The 23,104-nt window shown below is 53.2% G+C and overlaps 10 protein-coding genes across 10 annotated transcripts; 7 read left to right on the top strand and 3 right to left on the bottom strand.

Moving 5' to 3' along the window:
• Positions 1 to 1,218: 1,218 nt before the first annotated feature.
• Positions 1,219 to 4,502, bottom strand: BJX67DRAFT_349540 (putative DNA mismatch repair protein (Mlh3)). Its single transcript, XM_071028761.1, has 2 exons — positions 3,901 to 4,502; positions 1,219 to 3,854 (listed from the first exon to the last, which is right to left on the bottom strand). The coding sequence occupies exons 1-2, from the start codon at positions 4,139 to 4,141 to the stop codon at positions 1,375 to 1,377; spliced, it is 2,721 nt and encodes a 906-aa protein (XP_070887454.1). The 5' UTR covers positions 4,142 to 4,502; the 3' UTR covers positions 1,219 to 1,374.
• Positions 4,503 to 4,619: 117 nt separating this feature from the next.
• On the top strand, positions 4,620 to 6,502 carry BJX67DRAFT_41180 (uncharacterized protein). Its single transcript, XM_071034968.1, has 2 exons — positions 4,620 to 4,916; positions 4,985 to 6,502. The coding sequence occupies exons 1-2, from the start codon at positions 4,883 to 4,885 to the stop codon at positions 6,202 to 6,204; spliced, it is 1,254 nt and encodes a 417-aa protein (XP_070887453.1). The 5' UTR covers positions 4,620 to 4,882; the 3' UTR covers positions 6,205 to 6,502.
• A 1-nt stretch (position 6,503) lies between these two features.
• BJX67DRAFT_41181 (uncharacterized protein) lies at positions 6,504 to 8,160 on the top strand. The gene is made up of 2 exons (XM_071034969.1): positions 6,504 to 6,811; positions 6,963 to 8,160. The coding sequence occupies exons 1-2, from the start codon at positions 6,659 to 6,661 to the stop codon at positions 7,950 to 7,952; spliced, it is 1,143 nt and encodes a 380-aa protein (XP_070887452.1). The 5' UTR covers positions 6,504 to 6,658; the 3' UTR covers positions 7,953 to 8,160.
• On the bottom strand, positions 7,912 to 9,906 carry BJX67DRAFT_41118 (putative bZIP transcription factor (MetR)). Its single transcript, XM_071034965.1, has 2 exons — positions 9,522 to 9,906; positions 7,912 to 8,997 (listed from the first exon to the last, which is right to left on the bottom strand). The coding sequence occupies exons 1-2, from the start codon at positions 9,790 to 9,792 to the stop codon at positions 8,369 to 8,371; spliced, it is 900 nt and encodes a 299-aa protein (XP_070887451.1). The 5' UTR covers positions 9,793 to 9,906; the 3' UTR covers positions 7,912 to 8,368.
• A 1,019-nt stretch (positions 9,907 to 10,925) lies between these two features.
• BJX67DRAFT_41151 (CENP-N/CHL4 family protein) lies at positions 10,926 to 12,848 on the top strand. Its single transcript, XM_071034967.1, has one exon. It carries the CDS (start codon positions 11,250 to 11,252, stop codon positions 12,735 to 12,737), a length of 1,488 nt encoding a protein of 495 aa, XP_070887450.1. The 5' UTR covers positions 10,926 to 11,249; the 3' UTR covers positions 12,738 to 12,848.
• A 416-nt stretch (positions 12,849 to 13,264) lies between these two features.
• On the bottom strand, positions 13,265 to 14,633 carry BJX67DRAFT_41125 (RING finger protein). The gene is made up of 5 exons (XM_071034966.1): positions 14,199 to 14,633; positions 14,026 to 14,087; positions 13,734 to 13,975; positions 13,549 to 13,682; positions 13,265 to 13,475 (listed from the first exon to the last, which is right to left on the bottom strand). The coding sequence occupies exons 1-5, from the start codon at positions 14,362 to 14,364 to the stop codon at positions 13,390 to 13,392; spliced, it is 690 nt and encodes a 229-aa protein (XP_070887449.1). The 5' UTR covers positions 14,365 to 14,633; the 3' UTR covers positions 13,265 to 13,389.
• A 441-nt stretch (positions 14,634 to 15,074) lies between these two features.
• On the top strand, positions 15,075 to 16,330 carry BJX67DRAFT_41066 (uncharacterized protein). The gene is made up of 4 exons (XM_071034964.1): positions 15,075 to 15,258; positions 15,305 to 15,311; positions 15,360 to 15,483; positions 15,535 to 16,330. Exons 1-4 carry the CDS (start codon positions 15,192 to 15,194, stop codon positions 16,093 to 16,095), a joined length of 759 nt encoding a protein of 252 aa, XP_070887448.1. The 5' UTR covers positions 15,075 to 15,191; the 3' UTR covers positions 16,096 to 16,330.
• A 1,593-nt stretch (positions 16,331 to 17,923) lies between these two features.
• Positions 17,924 to 18,719, top strand: BJX67DRAFT_41044 (uncharacterized protein). The gene has a single exon (XM_071034961.1). The coding sequence runs from the start codon at positions 18,010 to 18,012 to the stop codon at positions 18,526 to 18,528; it is 519 nt and encodes a 172-aa protein (XP_070887447.1). The 5' UTR covers positions 17,924 to 18,009; the 3' UTR covers positions 18,529 to 18,719.
• Positions 18,720 to 19,324, top strand: BJX67DRAFT_41045 (uncharacterized protein). Its single transcript, XM_071034962.1, has one exon. It carries the CDS (start codon positions 18,911 to 18,913, stop codon positions 19,238 to 19,240), a length of 330 nt encoding a protein of 109 aa, XP_070887446.1. The 5' UTR covers positions 18,720 to 18,910; the 3' UTR covers positions 19,241 to 19,324.
• BJX67DRAFT_41046 (dDENN domain protein) lies at positions 19,325 to 23,104 on the top strand. Its single transcript, XM_071034963.1, has 3 exons — positions 19,325 to 20,057; positions 20,109 to 22,430; positions 22,477 to 23,104. Exons 1-3 carry the CDS (start codon positions 19,409 to 19,411, stop codon positions 22,917 to 22,919), a joined length of 3,414 nt encoding a protein of 1,137 aa, XP_070887445.1. The 5' UTR covers positions 19,325 to 19,408; the 3' UTR covers positions 22,920 to 23,104.

Here is a 23,104-nt window from a genome sequence, read left to right as displayed (position 1 = left end):
AAACGACGGTATAGTCGTTATTGTACCCTTGAGGACCATGGATCTCTCCAGACTCTTCTATTATAAGAGGTCCCAAGGAGCCTGTCGCAGTCTTGGCCAGTCAAGAGGAACAATATATGAACAAGTGCAAACCCCGGAACAGGGTAGAACTGATCGGAAGCCAAGAAGGGAAGAAAATTTGGTGGTTCTCGGGAGACCAGAGGTCTTTATAGCCGCCAGCCTTGTGAAAACAATGTGATTCGTCGTGAAGTCCTGAGAGAATACAGTCACAACAGAACTGTTTATTAATCGATTAAATGGGCAGTTGAGTCCACTCTGAAAGGTCTCTCTACCTTCACATCAGTCTTTTATTCCAGGTAGCGTGAAGAAATTTCAGTGGTACATACCCACGGTCCTGATGGAAGCCGACACGGCCAGGCAAGGGCTTTGAATACGGCACTCATATGTCCCAAACAGGATTGAAGACAGTCCAGGAAAGACAAGTCCGGTCCCAAGTCTGAGGTTTATCCTCCCTGGATAGAAACGCTCTCTTCTTCACAGACCGATACCCGAACACGAATGCTCGAGAGAGAAGATTCAGTCACCGTGAAAAACAAAGTAACGCCAAAGTATCCCAACAAGGATAACCCCATCTCACCCTCGTAGTTGAATGTCATGCTTTCTATGCTTCCATCTCTCCATTGCGTTTTATATCCATATCTTATCATTGTATTCCTGCGGCCAGAAACCAGTTACGGCGTCTATGGTATGCGCCTTTGCTTCACTTCGTTTTCCGGGTTTCGTCGTCTTCCATCCAGCCCAAACCACGCCCGGGTGCATTGGAATGAGCTCCAGGGGGTATATAGGCGTGCATCCTTGATGGCCTTTCAGTCAGCCAAGTCTCGACGCGGAGGTATACCATGCCAAAGGCACCATACCTAGAGATGCTAGTGTCATTTCGGGAGCATCCTTAGAATTCGCGGGAATTCATGGCGTTGGGGTACACGTGTAGGTTTCACTTGAGGATAAAGTGTAGTACCAGCGAGGAGGGACGGTAAAGACATGGGCAGAGAGGAAGGGCTAGCTGGAGAATATCGTGGTATATATAGAGAGTTCAGACAAAGACGGGGGGATCCGGTCCTGCAAAACCATCTGGTTAGCGGTGTTGCCTTGAGGCCTTTTGCTCCTCATGCATTAGAGGGGCGAACGTAGTCCCGCATGACGGCAAACGCAGCAGTCGGTGAAGCCGTTTGCTAAACGACTTGATATGGGAGTAAGGCAAGAATAGCATTCAGCTAACCTGTGTTGCTGATTCAAGATCCTAAATCTATGGCTAAGCAGCTGGTTGTATACATTTCAGAATAAGAAGTGCTCCAAGGGCGACACAGGCAACAGTTACTGGGACTGCCATCTTCTAAAAGCTTCAGCGAATCCAACACCAGCCGCCGCATAGCAGGTGTCTTGATCAAACTTCCGTTGGCCTGCTGCCTCACGCAAATCAGCTAGAGGCACCATTGACGGGCGGCCATGCGCGCATTGGAAAGGGAACACGCAGCTAGCCAATCGCCTTACCAAACCCTGGCATTCATCCATACTCAAGACATCATTAAACATGATTGCTGTCCGACATGCACGCGAATTCAGCAGGTCCAGAATGCCCGAAGGACAGCCTGCCAGTCGTTCCACCCAGTCTCTGCTGTTCTCAGTCTTCTCTATGCGTGGTGTCAACGGCCGTGTGGTTCCATTTTCCGTTCGCTCCCAAATCTCACTCCGAATTATACTGACAATGAGATTTGGCTCAGTCCGGCAACGCTCTGCTATCATGGTAGGAAGACGCGATACGGATACAGCTGCTTGGCCGCTCCGTGATCGCTGCTCCACCGCGTATTCCACACCCCAGGAACCAAAATATTCTTGCTGCCGTTTGAATAGCAAGGCCTCCGTATTCGGTATATCAAACAGGATTGGATCCACCTGGATTGTCTGTACACCTGTCGGGTCAGCGAAAAACTCTTCGAACAGACTTTCGGCGCGACACCGCTCATCCGCTGCATGCTGGTCAATGAGAACCAAAGTCGGCTGGCACTCAGGAGTAACAGTGTCGATGGCTACCAGGATAAATTTTTGGTCAACTTGTCCAATTACTTCCGCTGTTGCGAGATCCCGTTTCCGTAGTTTCCCACTGTATCTGGACACGCTGAAGCTTTCCAAACCACATAGTTTATGAAAGCTGCGCGAGGTCTCAATGTTGGCGTCATAATCCAGATTAGTATCGAGCGCGTTTATGGACTGCTGGGTCCGACCAAAAACGGGATTCTTCCAATTATCCAAAAGGTTTTCCAACCAGATGTTGCGTTCCAGAGGAACAGCGGACGCTGGCCGCTTCCTGTTATCCAATGCTCGGGTAGCCATCAGCGACCCAGTCGATCTGGGCCTGTTGGCAAGTGCAGAAGCTACGGATGGCCGGACGTTGATGGACTGACCTGTCCGTGAGTTGATCCTGTGGCTTATTCCTGTGTACGGGTCGATCCACGGAATCACTGGATCGGCTTGGGAGTTCAGTGTTTGGTCGATGATATTAGAGAAGTCACCCTGCTCCTTGGGCTCTGAGATGTTATCCACAGTAGACTTTAAGATTGCAGACTGTTTCGCCGGGATACCCAGACCACTTATACTCTCGCTTGTGGGTTTGAGGGCGCTTGCTGGTGCCTCGAGTTTCTCAGCCCCTCCATATGCATGGCTGTTGCCGCTCTTGATTCGAGACCAACTTCCAAAGTGAGTACTGACGCTTGGTCGAGAAAAAGATGGGAGCTTTATTTGCTTCCCGGAAAACTCGGCGCTGGGGGCCACCCGTGAACGACGAGCCTGACCAGCCGCAGGCTCAACTGGTTCCTCTAAATTTTGAGCCACCGAAGCCTGTCGCTTTCTCTTTCCGCCGCGTGGGCGCAGTTTGTGCTCTTTCAGAAATTCATTGATCATAAGCGTGAGAGCATCCAGTATCCGTTGGAGAGACTTGTCTGACTTTGGCAAGCCAGGGTCATCTCCCCTTGTGATCGCGTCACTTGCATTGACACGGATATAGAACATCGGCCACTTATTCACGGCCTTCGACATGGGCTTACCACGGTGTCCACCGGATCCAGCCTCAAAGACATCGCTTGTAAAAGGCAAAACACTCCCAACAGTTCCAAAATCGGACGCGGCAAAGAGTCTGTTGATTTCACTAAAGATGATATTCGTTTGGTTCTGCGGGAAGATGGGCTCAATCCCTAGCGAAATGAACTGAACTTTCCTGGAGGGGCTGGGAACCAGCGATAGGGCGGCGTGGATGCTAAGATTCGGGACAGTTACCGACACTGCATGCCATACCTTGGGGCTGTAACCGTCCACCAAGCCCGCTTGACAGATAATTGAGCTGAAGCGAGTTAAGTTCAGCTCACCATCGCCCCGTGAAGCTTGACCGCGAGGATGGATCGTCACTGTTCGACCTTTCTCGGCGTCTGAAATCACCAGCTTCAAAACACTGTCATGGCAAACTATCAATGAGACCAACAAGAGCTTCAGATCGTCCCACTGTCGGTCCAATTCATCTGGCTTCTGTAATATCATTGCGCGGTGTTTTACGCGAACTGGCATGCTGCCGAAGAGGTCATTAACCGTGACGCGTGTTCCATGGTCGCTGAACTTAAGCTCTTGATGCCTCGGGGCTGGTGTGAGTCGTACAACCGGAGTTGAGTGATGAAACATGATAGTGTTTGTGCTTGCATGATGGGCATAATGCGAGGTTATCGTCAGTAGCGCAAGTGACGATAACGAGGCGAGAAAAGAGCCCCGCCGGCCATGTACAGGCGTTCCTGACCCAAGTTTTGATGTATCTACCAAGATGAGTATACGGTGAGTACTAGGCAGATGTAAACGTACGATGAGCTTTTCCCAGACCCCCGTCAGGCTCAAATTCGACCGGGGGAATCCCAATTCCGTCATCCTCAACTACACAGCCGCCGCGTCGATAATCGACAGTAACACAAACGGTGACAGCATTTGCGTCCAATGCATTCTTCACCAGTTCCACAATTACACCATTTAGGTGGATAATTGACGTTGAAGATTTGATCTGAGCAGCGACTTCAGAAGGGAGTGGCTGGATTCTGTGAATATTCATTGCTGGGGATCAAGGGGAGCAGATTGTTTTCGGCCTTCCGGAATATATGCGCATGATGTTCCGCAGCCGCCAGGCTGGGTTGCCCGCTACCTCAACATGAGTTTATCGAGAGGCGTGTGGGGGGAAAAAAAGGCCAAATGTAGGCTCGAGATCACTTCTTCGAGTAGACCATTGCAGTCGTTTCCATCTTGAAGATTGGGTGGCAGTTGATGAAAAGAGTGGAGGAAGTCGCTGGCGAGGTTGTCGGGTGTGTCACGTGATATGGCATTCGCGAGGGACATCTAGTCAAGGAATTCAAGCGACATTGTTTTGTTGAGATCCCTTCATATTTGTCGGAGTTTTTGTTTCAGTGGCTAGCGGCCATAAATGACGTTGGGACGATGAATCGCAGGGAATGTTTGGGCTGAGATGAGCGGGTATCACGTGCCGCGGTGCGGAAACGCAGGACAAAGGAGACTCACTCGCTGCCTTAACCATTCAACTCTTTTGGATAATTTTATTTTTCGTCTTGACCTCCGTTTTTCTAGATCTAACTGCAGTATCTTCACTCAACCCCCTCTATTTGTCTGCTCCAAGTGCTGCCTCTCCTCGCTGCCTCGTCTCTCCTCCCTACCACCCTCCTGGCCTTATCGATTTGCGATACCCAGTGCTCCGCCTAAACACTGGGTAGATAAGACAATCTGGGCAAGAGAAACAGAGGAACTTCTACGTGTCGCCGCAATTATAGCTTAGAAGGCCAGAATGGCCACAACTGACGGCCCTGCCCGGGCGCATGGTATGTTCATCCCCCTCTCTGTACACTTTGGCCGCTTTGAACTCGCGCTTATGGAACCTCTACAATAGATCGCAATGGACGTCGACGCCCGTTTGCTAGTTGGATGAAGCGACTCGCCAACCTGAAGAGCTCAACCGATTCTAGCACCACTCGCTGGTCGAACAAGCGCCACGGATCCCCGAAGACGAAGAACCGCATCAAGAACAACCCGTATCCCTTGTCCGGCCACACCCATGTTATCCACCAATCTACCAGTGACCATGCATCTTCTCATATTAGCGACGAGCATGGCCGACGGCGGTCCCGTTCCCAGAGCGAACCCTCTGTCACATACTCAGGCTATGAGAACCAGATCCCGGCCACGAGCGCCAAATCGAACGCTCCAACCATCTCCACAAACGGCGAGACGGCGATATCTGAGGCTGCATACTCGAAAGCTGGGACGATGGCGACGACGGTTGGTGGAGGTGTTAGCACAATTGGAGGAGGGGAAGGAAGCACATTCTCATCTCCAGCACCCTCTGTTCGATCCCTGACCACCACATTGACGACGGTGCAATCAGCAGCGCCATCTACGCACATCTACAACGCGCAGAACCCAACGTACCACGGCCATCATTATGGCCATTCATCCGCTTCCAACTCACAGCAAGTGCAGTTTTCGCACCAATTCCCCCCGTCCCCTGCCACGGCAGTCCCACCGCATCTTGCTCCTCACGGCCACTCGGTCACTTACAGTATCGCGACAGCAAATAATATCCTCACTGACAATGCCTCGATCCTGACGCTGGCATCTTCATCAAAGCGCCGCCGACGCAACTCACTAGATACAAACGCCTCAGTACGGGCTCTGGCGCCATCGTCAGTGTTCGGTGGCAGCCGCGAAAGCTTACCAGTGAGCGTACTAAGCGGGGTCGGCGAGGCGTCAAATGCATCGGCAATAAACGCTCCAGGCGTTCTTAGCCGTCCCAGCCTCGTCGGTCTAGCTAGCACAGAACGAGCCAGCGTGTACTCATCATCCGGAGCAGCACCTGGGGGCGAACGCGGCAGCTTCTACGCAAGTAAACAAGGCACAACGGCGGGCGACGGGGCCAGCATTCGCAGTGGAGCACACTCCCACACCCGCCAGGACAGCAATGCCGCGAGTATCTCGGGTGTCGGGGGATCCATCGTTCCTGGACGAATCAGTCGCCGAAGCTCAGGATGGGGGGAAATCACCGGCGATGGCGACGAGAGCGGAGATGACAAGGCGGACCTCAAGGATACGACCTACGCGGAGGGGCAGTAACATGATATTTGACGACCTTATGTTTCGCAGCACTTCCCCCACACAGGTCGTGCATGACTGCCTATTTTCTACGACTGATGCGGGGCTTGGATAGGCGGGCCGGCGACGGGTTTATGGCGTTATGGGTTTCGAAGGCCTAATGGGCACTTGCTAATGAACTGATATCCTATTGTACTCGTAGATTTCTTCCAACAGACAGATATTCAATGAGAACGACTTGCTATAAAACTCGGCCCGCCAAGGCCGCGGATTCCACATCCACGGCATCGCGCAAAGAAGCTAAACTTCTCCCTGGACAACGTCATATCCGCCAGCGGCCATAAATCTCTCAAAATGCAAGCAATCCTATAACCGTCGCCAATCCCTCTCACTCCCAGGGCCTTCCGGAACATGCAATCCCAACAATGACCTATCAATAATCCACATCCACGCCACCAACCTCCCCAGCGGCAAAATGAACCCCCTCCACTGGCTCGCCTCCCTCCTCCGCAAGCTCCAACCCAACTCCCCAGATCAACAACAATCGGCTCTCTACGGCCTCGACCATGCAATCCTCAACGCCCCTATCCCCCCACCATCCATGTGGATGAATCTCGGATATTGGAAGGTAGCCACCCAGCCCAGCCTCAAACCTAGCTAGCTAGTTCACGTCTCCCCCGCACCGCACCCCCGTTGCATCGCATCTGCAAAAGATCTCTAATTTGACGTGGAGACAAAAAGACGGACGGATTGCTAACTCGCTCTGAGCATCGATACAGGATACGACGGATTTCCCAACCGCGTGCGCCGCTCTCCTCGACCAAGTCCTCATCACAGCGTCTCTGCTCGATGAGAACGGGGGCCCGCTTCTGCACCCGGAAACGAAACGGTTTCGCTTGCTAGATGTGGGGATTGGGTGTGGAGATCAGTCGCTTCGGATACTTGATTATAAGCGCACGAAGGAAACGGGTGGGAAGCGGGGAGTGGGAGTGGGAGAGGGAGAGGGAGAGGATGGCCCTACCGAGGAATCGCAATCACTATTCGACTCCTACGTCGGTATCACCTCGCTCTCTGTGCAGGCGGGCTTCGCAGAGAGGCGGGTACAGGCACGTCAATGCGCTCAACAGAAGGACGGCGATGAGAGCGAAAATGCGACGGAGACAGAGACAACGACAAAGCCGCGAGCGCGAATATTCTGCGCCGACGCTGCGAACCCTGCATCCTGGAGCCCCGAAATCAATGCATCCCTCCCTCCTCACGACTCAAGCCAAAAGCCTAAAGGCGAAGATCATCAAAAAGCAGAAGCAGAAGGACATGAAGGAAAAGAAGAAGAAACCTGGCTCCTAGCCCTCGACACGCTCTACCACTTCCATCCCTCGCGCACCCCGCTCCTCAAACACGCCCACTCAACCCTCCACGCCTCCCTCATGGCCTTCGATCTCCTCCTCCCCTCCAGCTGGAGCTGGAGCACACGCTTTCTCCTCCGAGTCCTCTGCCTCCTAACAGGAACCCCCTACACAAACTTCCTCACACAATCGCAGTACACAGCGCTTCTCGTTGAAGCCGGGTACGAGGAATCCAACATCGAGTTCAGGGATATCTCGGAGCACGTCTTTAGCGGGATCGCTGCGTTCCTGGGGTCTAGGGAGCGGGTGTTGCGTGCATATGGGTTGGGCGGGGGGTTTGGGAAGTTCGCTGGTGCGAGGAGGGTATTTGCGTGGTGGGGGAGTGGGGTTGTGAGGGGGGTTATTGTTGTTGCCAGGGTTTAAGCACTGAATTCTTGGAGAGGGATTGGTTGATGGAGTGGAGGGAATGGGAAGTGAGGATGCTGGGAGGTATCGTGTACGCTGTTTGTATGCTGCGGCTGGGACCGCTGTACACGTGGAGTCCCTGGAGTGTGAGATAATATAATTCCCCAAGTTTGCTTGGTTGTCATGGTCCACCTGGAAGTCTTACAGAGTTACACAAGATGGCAGGACGATAAACTGAATGACGTCCTCGATTGAGACATCTTGTATGCATCTGTGTATTAAGCGTAATCATCACCGAACCCCACCCCACCAACCGATCCACCGTGAGACGCCTTCCTCACTGAAGTGTAGAGGCTATATCATATGCACAGAGGTAAATCAGAAATATACAACAGAAAGAGACAAAAATAGCAAAACTTCATTTCTTGTCAGGATCAGAGAGTACCGACGCCAATCTTGGATCCGGTGCTACTCCGCTCGCCCTCGGTCTTCTGCGCAGCGAGGAACTTCTTGAACATGTCTGTGATGTCGTTTTGGGCCTTCTTGCTTTCCTCCGCGGACTTGCCGTTCTTCTCGGTGATGAGGTTTTTCAACCACTGATTTTCGAGTTCGAGGGCAGTCACGCGAGCCTCGAGCGCGGCGTTCTTTTCTGTAGTATCCTTGACTGTCTTCTCAAGAGCTTGCTCGCGCATCTTCTTCTTGACTCGGAAGCGGGCGCTGGCGGCGGTATTGCGGCGCCGCTTGTCTTCCTCGGCTGCAACCCGCGCAGCTTCCTCCACGCTCATTACGGGTGCTTTTTGTGTATTCTTGCGCTTGGGCTCGGGTGCGGAGGCTGCGGGTGGGGTAGCTGTGGTTGGGCTGGAGGCAGCAGCAGAGTGCTGAGAGGGAGAGCTCGTCGTAGGGGAAGTGGGAGAAGACTTCATGGGCACAGGAACGTTAGGCAGCTGATTGGGTACCTGCGACTGCGGCACGGCGTGGAACTGAGAATTCTGCACGGGAATATGCGAGTTGTTCATCTGGTTCATCTGGGGAGCGGCGAACTCGTTGATCTTGCCAAACCCGTCTGGCAGAGGTTAGCAAACATCGTATCGGCGTTTCTGGCCTTGAAATAGGAAAACTGAAAATCAAAGCAAAACAAGGCAGATATCAATGCCAGATGAAGCTCCACTTCAGCCAACTTGTGAAGCATGGTGTCACGTGAAATGACGCCATCAGACGCCGTTCTCACGATATCACCCAAAGTCCTTGAACTTGCAGCAAGCCCTGACGCGCTAATCTCGATCATCACACACACGAGCTGATCTCTGATCCACTGCAAGAAACGCGCCAATCGAGAAGAGCCCAGATGGCGAAATGCGTGGGATTGCAGATGGTGAGTGTCGTGCAGGGTCCAGCCATCAACCAGCCCAGCCCAAGCTCAACCCGGAAATGGCCACAGATCCGATCGCAATCAAAGGAAACAAAAAAAAGGTCGGAAAGACAAACGTGTGCAAAGGAAAAGAACGCTTCCACGGTTATGCTCGTTGAAAGGGTCCCAGAGATGCAGCAACAAGGGAGGCCAGCCATAAGTAGTGATTCTACACTTACCACCGAGCATATCCAAGAATTCCATGTCAGGACTTTGAGTGACGTTCTGTTTGTTCTCCTCCACAGGTTGATCGAACTGCGGGATGTTCAGGTCTCCGAGTTTATCAAAGTCGAAGAACTCCGTATTGGTGAACAGGGACAGCTCGCTATCAAGGTTGAATGCCTCCTGCTGTTGCTGCTGCATCGCGATATCATAGGGTGAGGGAATTGCATTCAGGTCCTCGAGGTACTGCGAGAAGTTCGGGGCCCGGCGGCCATTGTATTCAGCCATGGGGATTCACCGAGGCGTATCGGCCTCCGACCCTCAATTCCAGCCCAAAAGATCCCGATCAGTCTTCGTCCTCAGCGTGTCTCTGTCGGCTCGGTGGTTTCGTATCGCAACGGTATCGGAGTCGCAGGGTGACCGGAGGGGCACAAGGCGGGACGAATGCCAGTACTGAGCTCGAGAAACCCGGTAGTTCAAGATCGATCGCACTACGGCGTATATTGGCGGATATTGTATGCCGATAATGAGGTTTGCAGATGGGGGAGAGGAGAAAAGAGAAGGAGGAGACGGAAGAGGGGATCAAGACAAGAAGAGTGGGATGAGCGTGAGTGTGAGTCGAGGGAGAATTTGCGTGGGACTCACGGAACCGGGTGGGGGCTCGACTCGCAGGCTGAATGCGGGCTGAATAATCCTGCAAGCCAAATGAATCCCTGTTTTCGGCCACTCACCGGCAGCCTCCGCTCCAACCTGCCCTGTGCGTTGATCCAAGCCTTGATGCTTTCCTCAACTCTTCTTCACTGAAGTACTTTGGGAATTTAGAGATACTTTCGTCCCAATTACCGAACGATTCCTTGATGCGTGATGAAAAAGGTGGAAAGTTCCTTTGTCAAGGAACCTGAGTTGCCTCACCCAGGTCGCCACTGGATCCGAAGTCGGAACCCCGACCCATGGGCGGCCCATCCTCTGCACCCGGTCCTTTCCTCTGTTGACCCGCTGAATTAATAATTTCACGATAACCTCCCCAAGGCCACTTCCTGTGAAGCATGCTTGTTGAGTGGCTGAAGCCCCCGCCGGAATCAATTCCCCGCTGGCCATGCCTGTCTCTGATCATTAGCCAGTCTGGTGTTCAGACCTCGGAACCCTGTCGAGAGCGAGCTCTCTGGTTGGCTGCGCCTCGCCCTTGTTTTTGTCTCTTGCGCGGTTTGCGATACAAATATCTGTGACCTTCGGGCTTTGGTTTGGGATTCAGGAGAGCTCTTCCCCGCATCAAAGCCATATGGCGCCTCCATACTGTTGCCAGAAGCCTGGTGATGGCGAATAAATACTTCCGATCGCACAAGGTGCGATTCTCGTCATTCTTTGGAGACAGTTGGAGTCGGTGCAGGCTCAAGTGACAGCTGAAGCGATCTAAGCGAGCAAAAATAACAGACTGTGAAGCGAAGACCGGAGTCGAAGCTAGCACAGACAGCTGCATGGTCATGAACATGGTCGTGGAAGAGGGCTGCTCATTTTGGTCTTGTCCGCGGTCGACGGAGGTAACTCGGAGATTGCTCGGTGCTTGTGCGTGCGAAGTCACATGTCTTATCACCACGTGATCGTAACTTGTTGATGCTTGGCGCATAACAACAGAATCGTAGCAACAACAGAGCCCAGCCATCGCAGAATCATTAGTGTTTATCGATAACCGGGCTATCCTTATGAGTGCGGTGCTTGAGTAAGCGCTATTTCCTAACTTCCAAAACATGCCGCGCCCAAAGTCAGTCTGCGCGCCGACAACCGCCAGCCTTCCGAACAACCTCCGCGTCCCTTCTGCCACGCCTTCTCTCATCAAGGCGCTTGGAAAGCTTCCACGCCAATCGTTACTAGATCTTGTCTTCCAATGGCTAGACGATCGAAATACCAAACATTTCCCTCCGTTCTTGGAGCGCGATGAGGCCGAAAATCCTGATGACGAGGGGCTCCGATTGTATCCAGCCGAAAGCTCCCTCAACGACGTCCGGAATGCTTATCAGGAGCTGCAATTCAGGAAAGGCGGGAAGCGCGAGGTCATCGACCGTATTTTAGATGGCGACTGGAGACACGGAATTACGCTACGGCAGCTAGCAATGATTGATCTCCGATACTTAGACGACCACCCATCCAGCTTGAGGTGGACAGCGCTCGAGCTCACGCGCATCGGAGTCTCAGCCCGAGACACATCTCTATCAGAAATCTCAGCCTGCATCCCGCGCGTCCACGCCTCAACCTTCCTAAACAATCTCCAAGAACAGATCTCCCCGCTTGTAAAAGCGCACTTCTACCTTGCCCGCTCCACCAAGCTCCCCCTCACATTCCTCCGCATCTTCGTCACGCACTCGCCATACCAGAATCCGCGCCAGGCCCCGGAAACCCTCACCGACTCATCACGAGTCATGTACGTCGCGTTCCCAGATAGCTGCCCATTTATATACACGTCTCTCGCAAGTACTACCGGATCTAAGCCCAGCACTGCCTCCGCCGCCGGAACAGATGCCCGAAGCCTCCAGCGCATTGTCCGCGACGCGGTCCCCAAAGCCGTCTCCCTCCCACACCAACGATACACCCTGAAACCCACGTCACTCACAGCGAAAAGCCTCCAAGCCCTCCTCTCCCTCCGCGGTCCGGGCCGCTCTAACAAAGCCAACGGCGCATTCAGCATCTTCGCCGACGCAGTCTTAGAAGGAAGCCCACTCGACCCACGCCCATCCAACACTGTCACGCCCGAGGAACACCACAAACAATCGAAGCCACAACCCGCATACGACACCGAGAAGGAAAACAAAATCCTCGACACAGAAAAGGACACAGACGCCACCACTAGCACAGCCGAACGACCGAATCTCCGCCGAACCAGAGACTTCGAAGTCGATCCACACGCATCCAAAAGGCGCAGACTCACCGTCCACTCCCGCTTCGGGACGTCGGGAACGTCCCTATCCTCCGCGCCGCTTGACCGTCTCGACGCACGACTCCTCGATCCACCAATTCTAGCCTCTGGCGGTGATGAAGGTTACGACGACGAGGAGGACGCCGAGGAAATACGCCCAACCCTATCTATCACCTTCTCCGGGACGGATATTATAGCCGGGATTCGCAAACTCGCGGAACTTGGCATCGTGAATGCTGAGCGGATGCCGTCGTGGATGACAGGCGAAGAGGCCGTGAGTGTTGCGATCGTGAAGAAGGGAAATCTGGTTAGGGGCGGTGGGTGAGGATGAGGATGAGGATGAGGATGAGGATGAGGATGAGGATGAGGATGAGGATGAGGATGAGGATGAGGATGAGGATGAGGATGAATATATTCCCGTTCTAGTCCCGTATACACGATCGGATGTACCCTCGCTGCGACATCTACGTACGAGGTGGTTTCTTCAGGAAGCCAGAGTGGCTCCGGCGGACTTCTCTGCACTCGGCATCTCTAACGAAGTTGCCTACTTATTGGGATATCCAGCCTACGGCTTTGCCACGGGGCGCAACTGACCAACTTTGTGCTGTGGCGTCTCGGGTATACCTTGGGGCCTTGTCGGCATATCTCTCTTCCAGATTAGAGACCAAGCTTGCGAGTAGGATCGGGACTTGTGAGGGACTATAACTGATAGACTCGCTCGGTGCCATGTTGTCTACTCTCTCCGACCCATTACTATCAAGAGCCACGGATTATTTAACTGAAATGGTTGAATAGAACGAGTGTACTCCAATTTAGGAAGGGTATCGTGCAGCTGAACACCAAGGAAACTCTGACAGACAAAATAATACCACCCAAACACAATTTGAGATCCCAATCTAATGCAAGTGGCCACGCAACGCCCACCGGCCCTTTCAATGCCAGTGCACGTTTTACCAATGAAGCATCTATTGCCTTCTTTAATAATAGCCTCGGTTATCCCAGCTATGCCACCCAGAATAGTATGAACGCGGGCGCCCCCAGGGACGATAGTACGTTGAACAATCTGATATCGTCTTGTTAGCGAGCAAGATCGAGGATTACTGGGAGGGGGAACCTTCACAGGGATGGTCTCATACCACGTTCACCAGATAGTCCCATTTGAGACGCCACGTTGATGTATCCATCTTCTCCGATCCGACCTTGGCTGAGGAGCTGTTCCATGTCCATGTCAACCTTGCCGTCTGCATCTTCGGTTTGCCAGGGGGAGCGACTAGAAACTTGACGTTAACCTTGGGTTCATCTGGAAGGCTAAGAAGCGTACCAGTAAACGCAGCGGACGCCCTGCGCGTTCTGGGTAGCAGCCCACTTCTGGAAGCAAGTCTTGTGGATATTGTTGCCGCAGGCTGCTCGGCACCACACAATATCTTCCTTGCCCGGCTCGAACTCCATGAAGCAAATCGGACAGTCGCCTTCCACCGGCTTTCGATTGCCGTTTGTATCGGGCTCCTCGGATTTTTCTTTCACATGACGTAGCGGAGAGTTTTGGTAGATCTCTCGAAGTTCCTGATGCGCATAAGTCAATGATCACGTTTAACTCGGCTGGAGATACTCACCGACGATAGAAACGCGAGCTGATACTGTAAATGCGCGGGAGCCTTGAGGACCTTCGCCAGCACTATATTGGCCATTAACGATAAATATAAGGATAACAGGGATAAGAATAGCAGAAATAAAGAATAGGCTATCATGAAGGCAAAGAGTGGTCGACAACCGTGGGATGACATACCGTAACAGATATGCTTGCACTGGTTGCCCTTTATCGAATCCGGACAGTTGCAGGCTGGCAGTTGCCCGATTGATGTCTTGTAGAGATTGCCTGTCGTCCCGACAATATCGAACTCCAATTCGGGGACCTCTTCCGTGCCAGCGACAGTTTGACCAACCACAAACATCCTATGATGAAACCCGCGGGTTAACTAGAAGTTGTGGCAATGACGTTGGTCTTGTTAACACTTACCGCTGAGTAACTGCACGCTGCAAGCGCTCCACAAAGCTCTTCGGAGCAGAGTTGCGATACCTCCTTAGGCGGCGCTCAGCAGATTGTTCAACGACTTCTTCGTCCTTCGGACGTTTGGCCTTCTTGGGCGGACTAACGCGGGGTGAACCGCTAGTCAAATCGACCACATTCCGCGACTTGGTAGCTGATCTTGTGTCTGTTCGCTTGGGACGAAAGCTCTTAGTCGGGGTGGTGAGGGAGTCGCGGCCGTCCGCGGGGCGCTTTCTCTTCAAGGAAGGCGTTGATGGGGTACTCGGGGACGTATTCACTGTCTGCGCGGACCGGCGCGTTTTGCATTGATCGGATGGCATCACGGACACTGGAGAAGCAATTCCTCTCAGTTTCATGAAATGGGAGGAGTAAACAAGTCGCGGGTCCACGAGCAGGAGTTAGTGGCGCGGGTGATCTCAAGCCCCTGGCAAATAGGAGAGCTGACTAATCTCGCAAATAACTTCGGAAGTCAACATTTCCAGCCAATATCAGCAACTCAAGTCTGGGAAAGGGTGAGCCGGAGAAGTAAATAAAGTGCACGACAAATTGTCCGCCCAGAGAGCGCTATCCTTTATTGCCGCACCGATAGCCTGTTCCCGACTTGGACTAGCAGCCGCGAGACTGGGATGTGGAGGTTTGCTGCTTTTGTTTCGTTTGCGCTGTTTGGCTGGCAGCGTCGCTTTCTTTGATCACAGCGACAGCTTTGAGGCTCGAAGGTCCATTGTTTCAGCAATGGCTCGTCCTCGTGCTCATTCGGGTGCTGAGGGCCCGAAGGAGCCGCACTCAGTCTCTCTCAAAGGTATGCACCATTCTATTCCTCGTCTATCACAGTCTGACCAGTACAGTCTTGCGGTAAGCATCGTTCCAGTCCAAGCTGGCTACCCCTCCTGACCTTCGTAGTCTGTCACGCCCCTCGCTAGCATATCAATATCCGCTGCCGGCGGCAAATACAAAGATTTCGAGCAAGGCGTCTTTAAGTCTTCCCTCCGATAATGCCGATAGCCAATTCATTCTCACCCCTCAGGTACGCCGTCGACATTCCCGATCCTCACCGGTTGCTCACCATGGATAAAAGCTCGTGCTCCCGCCCACCTTCGGCTCCGCATATGTCGGAGAAACCTTCGCTTGTACTCTTAGTGCAAATAATGAACTCCCAGAAGACACTTTGCGCGTGATAACGTCAGTCCGAGTCGTTGCTGAGATGCAAACTCCGTCTCAAGTCTCCTCCCTAGACCTTGAACCAGCCACCGATGCAGCCCTTAAAGATGGTCTACAAAAAGGGGGCTCTTTACAGAAAATCGTACGGTTTGACTTGAAGGAAGAAGGCAACCATATCCTCGCCGTCAGCGTCAGCTATACCGAAACCTTGATGGACACTGACTCGCAAGCCGCCAGCGGCCGGGTGAGAACTTTCCGCAAGTTGTATCAGTTCGTTGCGCAGCCCTGTCTCAGTGTGCGAACGAAATCGACCGAGCTGCCGTCATTGGAAGTTGATAATAAGTCTCTCGGGCCGTACGGGAAGACACGTTTGGTTCGATACTCGCTCGAAGCACAGCTTGAGAACGTAGGTGATGGAGCAGTCGTGATCCAGGTGCGTATGCCACTAATTCTAGCAAACTATAAGTTACTAATATGATCTAGCAAACACGGCTCAACCCCAAGCCCCCATTTAAAGCGGTATCGTTAAATTGGGATATTGAGCAGCCAGACCAAGTAGATACCCAACCTCCTACACTGAAACCACGAGACGTATTACAGGTTGCGTTTCTCGTTGAACAAGAGGAAGGCCAAAAAGAGGGACTGGAAACTTTGCGAGCCGATCTACGACGGGACGGCCGCACCGTACTCGGTCAGTTGTCGATCGAGTGGAGGAGCGCAATGGGAGAAAAAGGATTCTTGACGACAGGCAACCTGCTGACTCGAAAACGAGCGTGATGAATTACGTCAGCTGTAGCACAGCGCTTCTTAAGCTGTGTCACAAATAATCAATCTCCAGTCGCCGAGCTGGATCTGAACCGCAACGGCACGCAGGCGGTTCTCCCCTGCAGACCTGTAGCCCGTCCGCTGATACCGGCTCAACTCGCTCCCTAAAGGTGATCAACGGAATGTTGTGCTCCGCAGACTGCAGCTTCAAAGAAGCCCTCTGCGTGCAACTAGTGTCACACGGTACCGGTATGCATTGCGCCTGGGTAACCTACTTACCCAGTAGAGCTTCCCGGGCTGTCCTCGAGCTACTGCGTTCTTATTTCGGCATTCTGTCTCGCAACCCCAATTCCAGTGGAGCACCTATCGATGATCTCACGATCTCCATCGCGGAGTTTCACCCTCTAGCTCCGTGTCCCACGCGGTATCCACACTCTGTATCAGCTTAGGGTTATCGAATTGGTTTGATCCGATCGAACTTTGCCGCATGATGATAGAATAGAGCTCCACTCGGCTTATGTTAATCGAAACCCGATACCAAACTTGATCAAAGTTGTATTTGAAAATGCGTACGGAAGTAATGTCGCGAGATGGAAACGCACAGACGTGAGGAAAGAAAGCTGTCCTAGGCGGGTGCTCGCAAAAGCTGCCCGAGGTAGTTATCTTTCACTGCAAATTCACGAAACCCCATCGAGCCATTTTTTGAAGCTTTGTACGTCTTCAATATCTGCTGATCTTTACACGGCCGTCCGAAATTGTAAGCTGTGTCTGGTCGAACTGCAAACTACTTCGGTAACTGTGGAGGTTCAGGTATATATTCTGGCAGTGATAATCTTGAGGTTGGTGGATGAGACACTACTTCTGTTGGGGATATATTTTCTTGCGGCTGTTGTTCGGGCCAAGCAATGCTTATTACGAGCAACAACACGACAAGGAGCTTAATTGTAGTGCATCATTTAGGGCCCGAGTGCGTATCTGGTGCGTTTGAATTACTTGGGAGGATATAGGTCATATTGATAGCTTGTGAAGAAACCTCCTGTGTGGAAATCAGCGACTTTGGAGGCTGAAGTTGGGAAAGGACACATAGTCGAAGGCATGCGCAGTGAAGAATTTTTCAGCCTTCACTTTCGGCCGTGAAGGAGTACAAGCCTGCTCAGCACGAGCACTGAAGGAAAAAAGTGGTCCGTTCGTTTCACGAACGATATCGACTCCATCGCAGCCCCGTTGATCGCTCGTTATTTGTCCTCAGTGGTTCCGAATTCCGGGTCGGCCATGGCTGATCCACAGATCGCCGGAACTTCGGGTCTGCGTCGTGCCATGACATTCCTCTGTCTTCTTCTCGAGAAGAAGCGAAGTTTGGAGTTGAAACGCGCTATTCCCGCGGCGGAGCGGACGGACTCGACAGGGGCATGCACTGGAACTCCTCCGGAGGATCTATACAACGAGATACTATAGGGAGGTTCCCGGGGTGAACTCAAGGGTCACAGGACAGCAGCCATGATAAACGGCGAATGACAAGTGAACGGAGGAATGGTTCAACCTCGGGACGGCACCGCGCTCGGCCTTCAGAGTCGAAGTGAGACATTATTGTCATTATTTCTTGGGCAATGCTGCTGCAGGACGGAGTATGCTTCCTCTGGTTCGACAAGGACTCAGGGGCAGCCGTTTTCGTCCCAGAACTGTGGCAGGAACGCAAGAGCTTGGGGCGTTCCATGGTTCTCTGGAACAGTTCGTTCTCCAGAATCCTCCAGCGTTGCAGCCTGAGGACTCCACTTGGGGTTTCTTTCCCCCCCACCCGAGCGCCTCCAAGTTCAACTTCTTGGGCTCTTATCCAGCTTCCCGAGCCACTGGAAGCTTCCCGAGCCCTCCAGCGGCTCTCCAGTATTTAGGTTATTCATCGTATTCGAAACCGACGTCGAGAGAGAGGGAAGCGGTTGGCTGGTTCCTGGCAACAGGAGAAACAGGAGCAAGTGGGTGGTTGGCGTGGCTGCAGCTAAAGATGCACACTTGCAGTAGACCAGCGACATGCCCTGGCCTTGGGAATCCTTCGTTGCTTTTTCGCTTCGTCCCCAGCCTGACATGCACGTTGGACGATTTGCTGTCTGTTTTGCTTTTTCTTCTTTTTTGGCTGTCAAGGCGGGCCTGAAACCTAATATCTTTTGCTGCGACAGCTGCAGCAGCTTTGCCAAGTCATACTGTCCCTGGCTGCATCGGGTTCAGAGAGTCGGGAGGAGAAGAAAGGCCGGGAACGGCGTCGGCTTCCAGGTTCTTCTGTGCGGTCTTCAGGATGCAACTGAGACACAGGGACTCGGGGCTGGAATATGGCTGGCTGGGCTGGGCTTTTTCTCCCCTCTGGCGGCTGTTTCGACTTCTGCCCCCTTCCACGCAAGCAGCCGAAAAAGAAAAGAAGATAAAATGGGAAAAATAAAATATAAAAAATCAGGACAGAGAACAGGGACGAGGAGAAGGAGAGAAGGCAGAGGTAAACCAGAAGCAAATACTGGAGGAGGAAATAACTAATAATAATAATGCTCTTTAAACGTAAACCATTGACTGAACCGTCGTCGAGGGCTCCTTTTCCCTTTGCCTCTCCTTTTCCTCCTCCATCCAGATCGGCATCCACGTCGTTTCTTCTCTCCTCTTCTTCTTCCTCCTCCACATTCTCTCCTACCCCCCTCCCCGTTCTCTTTTTGGCCTGTCTATTCTTCTCCTCTCGCTATTTTATTCCCTCCTTTCTCCTTTTTCCTTTCAGCCTTCCGACTCCTGCCTTCCAACCTGCACTCCAACCCCTCTCCATCCTGCGCGACAGCGTCGCGATCACACATGCTTCTCCTGTCCACTCCTTTCGGACTCTCTGATCGCTGAAATCTTCCTGATTCTCCCCTCGATCATTGCGGGAGACGCCAGATTCATCTACTGATTGATCTTAATTCCCAATGCTGTGACGAAGCCCACGACTGCCCCCGTGACGATTCATGATTTACAACCCCGCAGACGCCAACCCCGACCCTCGATAATTCGGCAAGATGCCTTTCTCCTCCTCCTCCGCCTCCTCCGCAGAGGCCTCCACCACCCCGCTCGCGGATTACTTCTGGATAGCTGGTGTTGACGGCTCTGAGGTCCTGGAGACCTTTCGCAAGCTGGGGGATGAATACCGAATTACCAGCGCCGCTCCGCCCGGCCCCGCGTTGGCAGACACCATTGAAGAAGATGCCGACGCCGAGGAGGCACACGCTCCTCGTACGGACGGCCTACTCTCCCGGAATTCCTCCGTGATCGGTCCCCGCCGTTCCTACCAGCGCCTCTCCTTTCGCTCAGGCGACTCGGATCCCAACGCTAATGGGAACCAAAGCAATCGCAGCAGCATGACGATCAAGGGTGGTCCTCCTCAATCTCCTCGCGCCTCTGCATTTCTAGGATTAGAAGACTTCGATTTCGGCCAGGCGTTGCTAAAGTTCGCATCGGAAAGAGAGTCGTTCCTGTCGGATCTAAGTCTGAGCGCTGGGGCGATCACGCCGCAGTCACGGCCCAGGTCCAGACTACGCACCCAGAAAATTGTTTCAGAAGATTCGCAGCCGTCGGGACTACTCCGATCTGGTATTGGAAGCGTGCGACGGCATATGTCCTTTCGTGATATGAACAGCGTGAAGAGACAGCCGTCGGTTGCTCGACAAGGTGGGCACGATTTCCAGTGGAAAGGTACCCGACAGATGCTGACGTTTTTAGCTTCGATTCGCACCTCGCGACGCCTCAGTAACTATAATTCTGTGATCCCCGCACCGCAACCGCTAGAGATCTCCCCGAGTATGCATCCATTGAAACGGAGGTTCGAACCCGTCCTGCTCGACCGCTACCCGCCCAAGGGCATGCCCGAAGATGTGAAACAGCGCGCTCATTTCCCCGACTACGTCCCAATGTTCGCGTTCCCAAACGATATAAACATCGTCTCGTCGGATCAGAGACCGCGGTCGACTTGGCATGGATTTGCCATGACGAGCGATAACGGAACACGTCTGCACGCTATCTGCGTTATTGTTTGGATACCGCTGAACCACCAAGCTGCGGAGCAGCTGGAAAAGTGCTGCGAGGAATGGCGCAAGGATAACATGACCGACGAGGAGCGGGAATTAGCGGCGAGTTTGGGAGAGCGGCTAGCCCAGGAACGAGCCAAACTCTCTCGGCTTTTAGCTCAATTACCAACTGTGCCATCTGGGTCTGATTCGAGAGAAAAGTTGGAAGACGAAATCAGCGCCGTAGAGGAGAAGATTGGCTTAATGACCGACCTTTTGCGCCCGGTGCGTCATGGAGCGGCATCAAAGATTGAAGGGCTGACCGACGGCGACACTGGTTTCTGGATCCCTCGAGCATATGGTATCCTCGGACGAGAGGAGAGCATGACTAGTTTCTGGAAAGAATGGCTGAAGGCGGTCATTGTTCCCATGACCGACAACAGCGTCCAGCGTGTTCCTCCACCCTCTCCGCGGATGGGCATATGGCAGCCATTGGAACGCTATGTGATGAATCTGTGCACCGAGGCCTTCAGCCCTAACACTTCCAAGACGCAGGTGGAACTGGCTGTGCGGGAGCTGCGCCTCTTTGCCCGCAAGGAAGCCACCAATGAGCTGCCGGGGTCCCGAAACACGGATCTGTATGCGTTGTTTCGGACATTATCGTTGTCCAACATCATCATTCTCTTCGAGTACGCCCTCACCGAATCTCGGATCATCCTCTTGTCATCACACACATCCATGCTATACCTTGCTACTCGAGCTTTGGTGGACCTTCTTTTCCCGATCCCCTGGTCCGGTGTGCTGATTCCGGTCCTACCAGCACGGTTAATCCAAGCTTTGGAGGCCCCGTGCCCCTACATTGTTGGTATTGAGCGTCGGTATGAGAAGGTCGAGCTCCCATCCGATGATTTTGTCTTAGTGGACTTGGACCAGGACATGATCGAGAGCACAGTGAAGCCAACTCCGCTACCACGCCACCAGAGGAGGAAGCTTCTTTCTCTGCTGCAGCTCGCCGCCCCCCTTCATAGTCGATACGGAGTGCCCGCCGGTCCCCCCGCCTATGCAATTGAAACGTTCCCTTTTGACGCTTTCATGTCGGAGAATGCCTCCATCTACTATTCCAAGGCACAGTCAACACATTTGGCCAAATATGTCAGCCTCAATTCGGGATCCTTTGGCCAGAGCTCCGTTCCGCCGAACTCGACGTTACCGCTTATCTTTAATGCTTTCCTGCATGCTCGCAATGAACAAGCTGCGTCGAGAGGGTATTCATCTAAAGGCATGGATCGACCAGGAACCGGGTCAACGTTCAAAACCGGATCCCCGCCCTCCCCGAGAGAGAGCTCACCCATCTCTGGGCACTTCCCGCCTCTGCCAACAACACCAGGATCTCGCAACGATTCGGGTCTCGCGCTCCAAGCGTCGTTGCGTGAGAAGCGCTCTGGCCATTTTGACGCCGCATCCCGTCGTAGCTCATCTTTCGGTATGGATATGCGGCAGGTCCCGAGACGACCGAGTGTGCCTTTCTTGGGGCATGCGCCCAATTTGTCTGTGACCACCTTGAACACCGAATACCACTCGACGTATGCGCCTTCGGTGTATGCACAGTCCACAGTCGCTGCCTCGACAATCGTTCCTCAGGCTGTCATTCAGCCGATTCACAACACCGAGGGCACGTGCTGGGTGGAGGGCCACTGTCTGCAGCTCCAGCCGTGGGATGACAAGGCTGTCTGCTCGGTTTGTGATGAGCGAGCCGATGAGAATATGTACAAGTGTGCGTCATGTAAGACGTTGGTGCACAATCGGTGCGCCCACGAGATCTGCTTGGTGTGTCCTGCCGCATTCCACCCGGAGCAAGTACGGGCTGCGTTCGTGCGATGCTTTGCCAGCTTGTTATACACGTACAAGAAGTTCCTCCAACCGGCCAGTGGCGACAAGAAGAAGGCGGGCCTCACTTACAGTTTCAACATGGACGCTTTTTTCAAGAGTCTGCCCGGCGAGCACGCAGAGTATATCGGCGTTCTACAACACACGCAAGGTGAGTTGCCTATGTCCCCACATGTAGGATGATACTGACGGTTTAGGTTTCAACGAGTTCATTAGCGATAGGGAGAGGGCAAACCCAAAGGCCAAAGACCCCAGGGTGGCGCTCTTTGACGAGATCATCCTGTCAAAACGGAACCGAGGCCGGTCGTCTTTCTTCTCAAGTCGATCCACGACGGACTTTCTCTCAGACTCTTCGAACCACCTCTGGAGGACAGCAAGTGCCGCGTCCTTTGCCGCGGGCAGGTCCCAGCAAAACCTTTCCGGGGACTACTCCCGAGTTGTCACACGAGGTATGTGGTATCGGGGTATCGGTTGTGTATCAATTATTAATGCAACATCAGCACCCGCAAAGCTCGATTCCAGCCTCATGAAGGAGCCCCGCATGATCCACGGAGCACCTCGGGTGTCGAAAACCGCCAACAACGCCCGGCGGAAACCCCTCCCGAAGCTCATGAATGGACTGGCAATCTCCCCGCCGTAACAGGACGGACGATGGTTGGTGGAGTGTCTTGTCCCGGACGGTATGATCTGGATGTTATCGGACTCCGCCACGAATTCCTCCTATCTGGCATCTCCCGGGTCAGCCGCTCCGCGCGGGCTGGCTGAAGGAGAGACAATCGCCCGCTCGCTGAGAGGTGGCTCGGTCGACATTGAAACATACATTGT

The sequence above is a fragment of the Aspergillus lucknowensis genome (assembly GCF_044049455.1).
Source record: "Aspergillus lucknowensis strain CBS 449.75 chromosome Unknown BJX67scaffold_13, whole genome shotgun sequence".
In the NCBI taxonomy this organism is placed as follows: domain Eukaryota; kingdom Fungi; phylum Ascomycota; class Eurotiomycetes; order Eurotiales; family Aspergillaceae; genus Aspergillus; species Aspergillus lucknowensis.
Note: the sequence above shows the minus strand (reverse complement) of the source record. Positions and strands in the feature narration are given on the sequence as shown.

Bases quoted from the DNA above. Each gene is read 5' to 3' on its own strand.
- BJX67DRAFT_41151 (XM_071034967.1), top strand. From the start codon at position 11,250: ATGCCGCGCCCAAAGTCAGTCTGCGCGCCGACAACCGCCAGCCTTCCG.
- BJX67DRAFT_41045 (XM_071034962.1), top strand. From the start codon at position 18,911: ATGCTCTTTAAACGTAAACCATTGACTGAACCGTCGTCGAGGGCTCCT.
- BJX67DRAFT_41044 (XM_071034961.1), top strand. From the start codon at position 18,010: ATGCTTCCTCTGGTTCGACAAGGACTCAGGGGCAGCCGTTTTCGTCCC.
- BJX67DRAFT_41046 (XM_071034963.1), top strand. From the start codon at position 19,409: ATGCCTTTCTCCTCCTCCTCCGCCTCCTCCGCAGAGGCCTCCACCACC. The intron at 20,058-20,108 runs GTGGGCACGATT...TGACGTTTTTAG, and splicing joins GCCGTCGGTTGCTCGACAAG to CTTCGATTCGCACCTCGCGA. The intron at 22,431-22,476 runs GTGAGTTGCCTA...CTGACGGTTTAG, and splicing joins CGTTCTACAACACACGCAAG to GTTTCAACGAGTTCATTAGC.
- BJX67DRAFT_41180 (XM_071034968.1), top strand. From the start codon at position 4,883: ATGGCCACAACTGACGGCCCTGCCCGGGCGCATG. The intron at 4,917-4,984 runs GTATGTTCATCC...CCTCTACAATAG, and splicing joins CGGCCCTGCCCGGGCGCATG to ATCGCAATGGACGTCGACGC.
- BJX67DRAFT_41181 (XM_071034969.1), top strand. From the start codon at position 6,659: ATGAACCCCCTCCACTGGCTCGCCTCCCTCCTCCGCAAGCTCCAACCC. The intron at 6,812-6,962 runs GTAGCCACCCAG...GCATCGATACAG, and splicing joins TGAATCTCGGATATTGGAAG to GATACGACGGATTTCCCAAC.
- BJX67DRAFT_41066 (XM_071034964.1), top strand. From the start codon at position 15,192: ATGGCTCGTCCTCGTGCTCATTCGGGTGCTGAGGGCCCGAAGGAGCCG. The intron at 15,484-15,534 runs GTACGCCGTCGA...CATGGATAAAAG, and splicing joins AATTCATTCTCACCCCTCAG to CTCGTGCTCCCGCCCACCTT.
- BJX67DRAFT_41125 (XM_071034966.1), bottom strand. From the start codon at position 14,364: ATGTTTGTGGTTGGTCAAACTGTCGCTGGCACGGAAGAGGTCCCCGAA. The intron at 13,976-14,025 runs GTGAGTATCTCC...TATGCGCATCAG, and splicing joins AGCTCGCGTTTCTATCGTCG to GAACTTCGAGAGATCTACCA. The intron at 13,476-13,548 runs GTATGAGACCAT...AGACGATATCAG, and splicing joins GGGACTATCTGGTGAACGTG to ATTGTTCAACGTACTATCGT.
- BJX67DRAFT_41118 (XM_071034965.1), bottom strand. From the start codon at position 9,792: ATGGCTGAATACAATGGCCGCCGGGCCCCGAACTTCTCGCAGTACCTC. The intron at 8,998-9,521 runs GTAAGTGTAGAA...AACCTCTGCCAG, and splicing joins ATTCTTGGATATGCTCGGTG to ACGGGTTTGGCAAGATCAAC.
- BJX67DRAFT_349540 (XM_071028761.1), bottom strand. From the start codon at position 4,141: ATGAATATTCACAGAATCCAGCCACTCCCTTCTGAAGTCGCTGCTCAG. The intron at 3,855-3,900 runs GTACGTTTACAT...TCATCTTGGTAG, and splicing joins GGGTCTGGGAAAAGCTCATC to ATACATCAAAACTTGGGTCA.